Consider the following 9,877-nt stretch of genomic DNA (forward strand, 5'->3'; position numbering starts at 1 on the left):
TGAGAGTTTATTTAAAACTTGTTTTATAATGTAATATGGGTGTCAGAGGCCAAAGCTCCCTAAAAGTTTGTTTCCAAATAGAAAGCTTAGAGGGCTTACAGCCATTTGTACCATCCACCCAACTCAAGAACCATAAAAAAATTTAAAAAAAAAATTTAACTTGGTATTAAGGAAGAATATACTTTAGGAAGAACATACTTCAATTCTTATGTGGAATAAAAAAGTGAGCAAGGCATCCTTATTTTCAAAATCTAAACATATATTTGAGTTATGACAGCTACTTAAAATTCATAGACAATTAGTTCCTATCATATTTTCATAAATATAACAAACATTTGGAAGAGAGGCTACATTGTTGAATGCTTTTCATTTCCTTAATGCTTAGAACAAATTTTCTAGAGCTGCAAATTTTATATAGAGAATGATTTAAAGAAGCACTTATTTAATGAAAAAATATGATTGATTTACTTGAAAGCAATAAGTCCCTCAACTTACTCAATTTTGCAGCATGGAGCCCTCATCTTATTCAATCCCAAATGTGTCTCTTGACAATAAACAAAATCAATAATAACACAAAGGAAAATAAATTACTTTATGACCAATATTAAGGTAAATTATTGGATATTATTATAATATTATTTATGAACCCTTGTCTAACTCATACTTGAGATTTGTATTCATTACAATTTTTTCCTTCACAAGTGCCATAAAAATAACTGTTATGGTACAAGGGAATTTCACCTTGTAGAGCTGTCTGCGAGGCATCCTAGTGGTGATTTTTAGGGCTGATTACAGTAAACATTCACGCAAACACCTAAGACTGAGCCTTGGCCTTCCCATTCTGTAGTTGAGGAAATCAAAGCTCAGAGAGTTCATTCATGTGATCAAGGCTCCAAAGCCAGATGAGCCCAGCTTTGCTATGTGGCCTCGATCCACTCCGTGGCCCGGGTCCTCATCCAGTTATGAACACTCCAAGAAACACATGATACAGCAAAGGCAGAAACTAAAAGGGAACAGAAAACTGTGGTTAGTCAATACTTATAATTCAGATCAGTATTTTGCTGAGCACAGCAAAATTATCTTCCAATTTAGCAAGCCTACCTTCTAAATAACAGCAATAACAGTAACATCTTTTACAGCTAGAGTATTTAGACCCTTTTCGAGTCCTTCCTTGCAGGTATTTTGTGAATGCAAAGAATTTTTTGAATACATGTGAATGAAAGCACATGTCACATGTATTCAAAAAGGGGAACACGCAGGCACCAGGAAATGGTTCGTAGCATGCCCTTCGTGTCATGCATTTCCCTTCAAGCACACATGTGATTTACACAGATCAGGGGATCACTCTCTGAAGTCTCACATTAGGCAAAGGTGCTACCAAAACACACAAAGAAGACTAAGAGATAAGTGGATCTGGACTTGGTGAATCTGATATACTACCCGGAACAGAGATAGAAAAATACAAGAATATATTACAATGATGCCACAAGGGAAAAATGTACAAAAAGGTGTCTGAGGATGAAAAAGGAAAAAAATTCCACCTGGTTAGTGAGCAACTGGCTCAGATCTTAAAGTCCTTAAGTTCCAGCCCAGGGCTGTCAAAAGAGTTCACTGAAATTTCGCCTTCCTCCGTGGCTTCTGAACATCCCCTTTGGCAGAGAGAAGGCCTGTGCTGAGCCGAGCATGTGCCATTGAAGCTGAGGCGCCTCTGGAGAGAGAGTAGAGCAGCTTCCAGGGGTCCCGCTCCGTAGCCAGACCTCGACCTGATGCGGCTCCAAAGTGCCCACAAAATACTGACAATCACAGCAAGCCCATGGACGGAGTAAAGAGGGAACGGATGAGTCACTGCACACTCAGCCCCTCTCCATCTCCCCAGACTCCAGCAGCCTTCCCTCTCGGACTCTGGGGCCTCTGCTACTCTTTTGTGTTACTTGGTCCTCCTTTTGTCCCTGCCCGGATCCCTCTGATGGGTTCAATGTGTTTGTCTTCCTTTAGGGGCCTATCAGTGAGCAGAATTTTGAAGCCTATGTAAATACACTCACAGACATGTACAGCAATCTGGAACGGGACTATTCCCCGGAATGCAAAGCTCTGCTGGAAAGCATCAAACAGGCAGTGAAGGGCATCCACGTGTAGGAGCACAGCGCTGCCGGGCACCAGGAACTACCCACGGCCGGAGGCTGCCGCGCTGCAGTTACAATTGCAACATTGCACTAATTTTTTTCCCCCAGCTGACATAAAAAGGAAAGAAAAACTATGATAGACTCTTTGGATTAAAAGCAATGCAGTCAAATACTAGATCTTATTTATTTTCGTATGTTTTAATTTTATTTCTTCATTGCACTCTTTTGGGTTTGTTTGGGGTTTTTTTTTGTTTTTTTGTTTTTTTTGTCTTTTTTTGTAAAGTATATGTAAAATAAATGTGACATTTTTATATTTTATTTATTTCTAATCAAAGAGTTTTTTATCTTTTAGCTGCATTTTGAAGTCTGCCATATTTTTTACAAGTGTGTTTATTAATTTATTTTCCAATAGAATTTAAATAGAAATGCTATTCTCAAATCACATACCTTGCTGGGTTTAAATGAGAAAAAGAAAAGTGAGACGTAACTCCTTGTCTAAGGACTGCACTAGGGTCCAGTTTGATTTTTATTGCACACTTTTTTTCCTCCCTTTCACTGGCTTTTGTATTTATAAATGGGCTGGCCTGAGGTGCAGGAAGAAATCAGAAGATCGATGGCGCCCACTAGCGGGAAACGCGCACTCACAGAAGCACAGTGTGCTGGGAAACAGCCTGTTCAGAATTTGTTAGCAATAATTAAATATAGCAATCAGCAAAGTATTCGACTTGGCTGGACGGTTTTAGTTAATATGAATTATTTATTTGACATGTTTTAAAGAAACATAAGCTTTTTTAGTGATGCAGATTTGTCTGTTTGTTTTTCAAGTCATATCAGATAGTTGGCAACTCTTATCCCAAGATGAGAAATAAGACTTGATGTGACCAGCCAGGCTTTCCTGCCATATGTTGGTACAATATACAAGTGACAATATTGATGTAGATTTGTACTTAGCAAATACAAACACATCCAAATGGAAAATTTTGTAGATACCATATCCCTTGAAATAGCATTTATCTTACTGGGTGAACTGGAAAGGAATGGGAAATATAATAACACACGAAAAAACACATTACTCCGATCTAATTACTTTAAACGCTGGTGACATTGTCTTACCCTCTTTAGGCAACAGGAAAACTTTCGATTTGGTTAAAAAAAAAAAATCTTTCCATAGAACTACAAGTGCTACAAAGTATACACACTCACACCCACAGACACATACCCACAGACAGACACACTCACACAGACTCACACACGCATGAAATTGAGCCTGAAATCTTGATTTTCTGGATGGATCAGAGTTTAGTAGTTGCTATAGTAAAGGCAATGTCTATTTCAGGGATTGTAAAGTAGTTAAGCATTGTTTCAAAAGTTTTTTTATATTTATTTTTTTTAAGAAAAAGGTATAGACAACCAGCTAAACTGCCTTTTTGGTGTGCACACACACCTCGTGTGCAATGTGCCTCCGTGTAAATGGACACTTGAACTTAGTGTGGGCTTAATTTTCTGTGCTATAACAAAAGTGTTTATTTTTTATTAGCCTCATGGATATGTAGATTGAATGTGATGGCACTCACAGGCTTGATATATTCCACTGTTATTACTGTTACCTGCACAAATTGAAAGTAATATCAACAGTAATTCCACTTCCATGACACTGTGGTCATTGTTATGTACTAAGTGGGGATTATCTTCGGTTTGGGGTTTATTTGAACCCTTGAATCTTAGTTTAGTGAAAATGAAATGTCTGTTCTTAGGTAGGAACGGTGTTTATTTAAAAATCAATTTTAAAAAAAGAGCTACCATATGTGCTGTCTATTATAAATGGGACACCAAACGAAATTTTCTATTAAAGTTATGTACTTGCAAACATTTTGCTATACAGTACTTAATAGATGCATACGAATAAGTTCACTTATTACAAAGACAAAAGTTTAATTTGCTAAATATTTTAACAAGTTTGTTATATATTTTATTTAATTTAAAAGAAATCTCTTACCAACCTATGTATTTATTACTATAATTTACTATGACTTCGGGTTAATTTATTTGTGTTTGCATAGTTTGAGCAGACTGTTTTGTGAAGTATGTTTGTATTTATTTGCCTCCTTTGTACTTGATGTGTTTTGTAATGTGCACTGATTTTTTTCCTTTCAACTCTGTTAATGATAGATACTGTAAATTGGGTCTTTTGTAAACAACAAAAAGGCAATGATGTATGCATTTTTTTTAATTTGAAGTAGCTTGTTTGTATACTGTTTCTTCAAACAATTAATATTTCTTACATCAAAGCAACAAAATTGTGTTCAGTGCTGTACATTTGGTGTATGGTAGGAAATAAAAATTGATAATGAGTTTTGCTGTGTTGTTTCTCAGGGTACTATATGGAGACCATTCTCACCATTCCATGAAAAGCACTGTCCCAGAGGAGTTACGCTGAGGCAGACTGCACCGGAGTCAGGTAGCACCGATGCATTTCAGTTCTCCCAACCTGGCTGATTATTTCATCCCAAGTGGACAGGATTTTTTGCCAGTTAAGAAGTTGTCACAGCCTTTGGTTCAGCTTACACATCCAGAACAGAGAATACCTTTGATGTAAGGGAAAACTTTGCTAGCACCAAGAGGTGATTCACCTGTATCTAGTGAATGATAAGATATAGGCCCCACCCTGCTAATCCCACAATTGCTTTGGGTACTGAGTGTATCTCTATATTCATACAAGCCAGCTGAACTCAAATTAAAGAAAGAAAAAGAATAATTAATTCTTGACAGCACCTCCTTGGCTTGTGTGTTTTTCCTACCTAATGTCAAACAGCTTAATTTAATTTTCCAGTTTCTGCTCAGAAATACACATCTCTAAGACTAGTTAACACTTTATACTCAATGTGGTAAGCCCCATGTAATTCGTGTAATGAAGAAAAATTGACTGAAGAGAAGTCTGGATCCCCAGAGGAACATCAGGACTATGCTTGGGTAAACCCACATGGGACAGGGACTGGCACACAGCAATTAATGCACAATATAGCTTGCTCGGAGTCACCAAATTTATTCATGCCAAATGTGTGTATGATACATCCTGGGAAAACATATCACAAGATGCAAACCTGCTCAGCCATGTTCTTAGCTTATGCTTCACAGAGGATGTGCATATTGCTCTGATTGGGATTTTACATTAGGAACTGGTGTCTGTGTCCCTGTCTCCCAACGTATCAGAAGAGGAGTAGCAGTCCTATTGGAAATAAGAGGGTGATCAGTAGACTTCATACATTCGTACAATAGACCTGTAATTCGAGGGTGTTTGTGCCACGCCCTCTACCTGGCTTCCATGTCCGTTCAACCCAGTGAGGGACAGTGAAATGAGTGATGGGTGCCGTGATGACGGTGCATTCGGGCTCCCATGGAAACAGTGGGCAGGGGCACACAACAAACTCAGTTCCAGGAAAAGTGCCGGTTACAGGGGCATGGGGCATCGCAGGCAGTGGGAACCGCATGTGCAAAAGCATGCCGGTGAGACAGATCCTCAGTCAAGCACCCTAAGGTAATGAAAATATCAAAAAAAAAAAAAAAAGTAGGTAGTGAGAAGATAAGAGGTGAGGGGCCAGGTAGGTGTCAGAGGGGGCCAGCCACACCAGCCACGACGAGGGTGCCAATTTCCAAGAGCAGACTGTGGAATGCCAAAGGAAGGTTTAAAACCAGAGAACGATGAGATCAGATTTCCACTAGAGATAATCATTCTAGCAATTCAAACAATAATAGCTTTTACGTTAAAGCAGGAAAAGTGTTCAGTGCTGTCTGTACCTTTGCTGTATGCAGAACATGAAAATCGATAGTGAGTATTGCTGTGCTTGTTGTCAGGCTGCTACATAGAGACTGTTTTTATCGTTCCATGAAAGGTGCTGGGGCCTTCAGACACAGGACTAGAGTGCTTCTGCTTGAACCAATATCCTGATGAAAAATAAGGGATGCCTCACTACAAAAAGTTTTAAAAATGAGATTTGTTATGATACATAAGTGATTTCTTATTATTCACAAAACTAATGTTTTCTACATCTCTTCCCACACATTATGTCCATTTTAGTGTGGTCTGGGAATAGTACCCTGCTATTTCCTCTCATTATTCAGCAGATAATTATAAAGTAAGCAGATTTAATTGGCTAATAGCTGTCTACACTGTCAGACACAATCAGTGAAGCCTCGTATACTGTGTCTCGTGAAATCCTCAACCAAATTTGTGGAGTAGATATCACTGTGCCCAATTAAACTGATGGGGAAACTTGGCACTCAGGGAAGGGAATGACTTGCCCAAGACCAGAAAACTAGTGAAAGGTAGAGCCAGGGTTCGATCTCTTTCCACTATTTTGAAGAAGTAATCCGTGAGGATCAGTCTAGTCACCTGTCAGATGCCACCTCACCTGCAGGAAATAAAACAAGAATTGGTTCAGATCAAGATGTATGCAACAGCCCAGACGTGTCCAATATTCCTAAATCTTGACACGATGATAATGCCGACCCACCGTTACTGAGGGCCTCCCAGTGCCCTTGAGCACTGAGCTGGCTCTCCTAGGCTTCACAGCAACACTGAAGTGGGCATTATGATCGACATTATACACATAGAAACCTGAGGTTTAGACAGAATATGGAATTTGCTTGACTTGGGGAGCCTGGGTGGCTCGCTCAGTTAAGCATTTGCCTTCAGCTCGGGTCATGATCTCATGGTCTTGGGATCAAGCCCTGCATCGGGCTCCCCGCTCACGGGAAGCCTGCTTCTCCCTCCTACACTTTCTCTATGCAACAAAGTCTTTTAAAAGAAAAAAAAAAGAAATTGCTTGATGTCTCAGAGATAAGTACCAGGGTCAGGATTCAACTCAGCCCTGACCTAGAGAGCAGTTCCTGTCCTTCCAGCAGACCATCATTACTGTCTTTAGCCAACCCCCAGCTCGCCGGCAGCCATCCTAACCTGCTGCCAGTCACTTGTCATCAGGCAAGAGGCAGTCAGTTTAATCACCACTCCAGATGAAGTTGTTCAAAGAAGCATCATTTTCACATTTAAGCTACACTATTATGATGTATTTTTCTTGTAAAGGCATATCATAAAAATGTGACACTTTAATCATTTATTTGATGAATTGGGATTGAAAATCTTAATATGGGTTGTAATAACAGCCAAAATATAAAGAAAATGTAAATAACTCATTTTTTTTTTTTTTTGGGAAAAACAACATAATTATTGTGTTCTGTCACTAGCTGCTTTGTGTACACTTGACAGTTTTGGACTGACCTCTGACAAATAAAAGTTCACTGTGTACCGACCTTTACCAGCTATTAAATATTTAAAAACATAAAGAGAACATGAAGTTCCTTGATCTTAAGAAACAGCTGTTGCTCTACAATTTTCTGCTCAAATGTGTATTATCATATATAAATATAGTCATTTTTCTTCTGTGACTGATTACCTTATTTGGTTTGAGACGAAATCCAGACTTGGATGTATGGGCTAGATATTTTTGAAGGATGGCACTTTGGGGATTTGACACCCTAATAATGCTTTTAAAGGATCAAACTTTTTTAACCACTGGAATTCTCTGCAAATATTTATTTCCAGGACTAGTGTACTTGAATTTCAAAAATTAAAGAGAGAACCTTCGAGGACCAGAAACATCCACATACACAGCTGACTGTGCGCAGGCCCCGGTGTGCTATCTTCTCAGACGTGCCTCCACTATTGGGTTGTGACCACTAACATGAGTTTGCTATTCCAGGAAATTTCTGCCTAGGAAGAAAAATTGAAAATATTTTCATTATTTGTTCCAGGAACTTCTTAACAATACATTTATCTGAACGGGAACTACTCAAGGTACTCTCAGGGTAAATACTCATCTCAGAACAACAGCCAGCCTGAAATGACTGTTTTCTCTTCTGGATTCACTTTGAATCACAGCTTTGCCGTGGTGTCTCTTCTAAGCTGTTTTGTTGTGAATCTACCTGATTCAGGCCACAATCTTATTACAAAGGCCTCCTTAAATCAGATCCCCCAAACGACATAAAAACCCATGCTTTGCCTGCCCCACACCTCAGATGTGAAGACTTTGTCATGGTAAACTAAGTTTTCTGTTATCAACAGATCATTTAGTCTGGATTCTGCAGGATTTGACAGACACAAGGAATTCCTGCACCCAGACATGAGTGCATATCTGTATCTTCAGTTTTTCAGAAAGCAGGTACGTAACACGGCCCAATTTTGAATCAACCAGAGACCTAAAAGCTTAACTCTAAACGTTTTCAACAACCTCCTTGGATACTACATGTTTTATTCTCTCCCATCTTATCCGTCTCTGGTGATCATCTGAATCAGTAGGAAAATGCAAACAGTCAACAGAACCAGGAGAGGAAGAAGAAGAGGGCGCAGGAGAAAGAGGAAGGGAAAGGGAAGGGGAAAGGAAAGAAACAAGGACGTGAAAAACTATTATTCCTTGGTAATGTAAGGATTTTGAAAAGTAAATAAAAAGTGAACTTAAGGCTCCTGGGTGGCTCAGTCAGTTAAGTGTCTGCCTCATGATCTCAGGGTCCTCGGATCAAGCCCCACATCAGGCTCCTTGCTCAGTGGGGAGTCTGCTTCTTCCTCTTCTCTCTGTGCTCGCTCGCTCTCTCTCTCAAATAATTTTTTTTTAATTTTTATTTATTTATGATAGTCATACACATAGAGATAGAGAGAGAGAGAGAGAGAGAGAGAGAGGCAGAGACACAGGCAGAGGGAGAAGCAGGCTCCATGCACCGGGAGCCCGACGTGGGATTCGATCCCGGGTCTCCAGGATCGCGCCCTGGGCCAAAGGCAGGCGCCAAACGCTGCGCCACCCAGGGATCCCAATATATATATTTTTTTTAAATAAGGGAACTCAAATTGCTTACAGACAACAGCAGAAGCCAATTCATGGGCCTGGACAAGCATGAACCTGCTCCCTGCTCCCATAGGTCCTCCAAAACACTCTTGAGTTGTTTTTTTTAAAAGTGTGTGTATGTGTGTGTGTGTTTTAACATTTATTTAGTGCTTAATGTTCACTGGGAATTTCCCAAGGGCTGTACACATATTATATAACTCTCATTAGAATTCTATGAATTAAGAATTATTATAATCATTATACATTTTGAAGAGGATTCACAAAGTGGTTAAGTAACTTGTGCACAGCTGAGGACAGCTTACACCTTCACCTCTTCTCAGCAATTCCCATAAAAAGCTGCTTGGTTCCATCTGTCCTGCACACCCTCCCCTCCCAGCCTCGGGCCCACCTGCCCCTTTCCTGCCTTCCCAGCACCATCCTCAACCATCGGGGCTGAGCACTGAATTACAGCTGGTTACACGGGGGATATAAAAATGTCTTGGGTATGTACGTGGGGTTGAATAAACTACAGTCTTAAAATGAAATTCTCCTTTTCTTTTTACCTACTTTCAGTGCAATTGCTAGAAAATGTAAAGTTACGTGTGTGACTACATGTCTACATGTACTGACTATTCCTTCTGCAAGAAGCCAGAAGAATTTTCAAAAAGAAAGTCTAAGAAAACATTCAACTTTTTACTTTTTTCTACAGCTTTTGTTTGTTTGCTTTTTGAGGGAGAAATCCTCTAAATATGAAGACATCTGAGAACTCTTATCATTTTCATGTGTGCAAAGAAACAAAGTGACTAATCAGACCAGAAGATCCATACCTATATCAAATAAGCTAGTATAACCTGAAAGCCTAATAATGTTAGCTTTTATTTT

The 9,877-nt window shown here is 39.4% G+C and overlaps 1 protein-coding gene and 1 long non-coding RNA gene across 4 annotated transcripts in view; one reads left to right on the forward strand and one right to left on the reverse strand.

The window, feature by feature from the left end:
- Positions 1–4,467, forward strand: part of LOC121498769 (suppression of tumorigenicity 18 protein) — a 123,649-nt gene extending 119,182 nt beyond the window's left edge. For all 3 annotated transcript variants that reach the window (XM_041768900.1, XM_041768899.1, XM_041768901.1), the window contains one exon: positions 1,996–4,467. In XM_041768900.1, the coding sequence (XP_041624834.1) occupies positions 1,996–2,136 (141 nt within the window). In that variant the 3' untranslated portion in view covers positions 2,137–4,467. The remainder of the gene's footprint in view (positions 1–1,995) is intronic.
- LOC121498773 lies at positions 700–7,808 on the reverse strand. The gene is made up of 4 exons (XR_005989891.1): positions 7,788–7,808; positions 6,514–6,532; positions 5,919–6,065; positions 700–1,003 (listed from the first exon to the last, which is right to left on the reverse strand). It is a non-coding gene; the product is annotated as an uncharacterized LOC121498773 (long non-coding RNA).
- Positions 7,809–9,877: the final 2,069 nt, after the last annotated feature.

The sequence above is a fragment of the Vulpes lagopus genome, chromosome 9 (assembly GCF_018345385.1).
Source record: "Vulpes lagopus strain Blue_001 chromosome 9, ASM1834538v1, whole genome shotgun sequence".
Lineage (NCBI taxonomy): Eukaryota > Metazoa > Chordata > Mammalia > Carnivora > Canidae > Vulpes > Vulpes lagopus.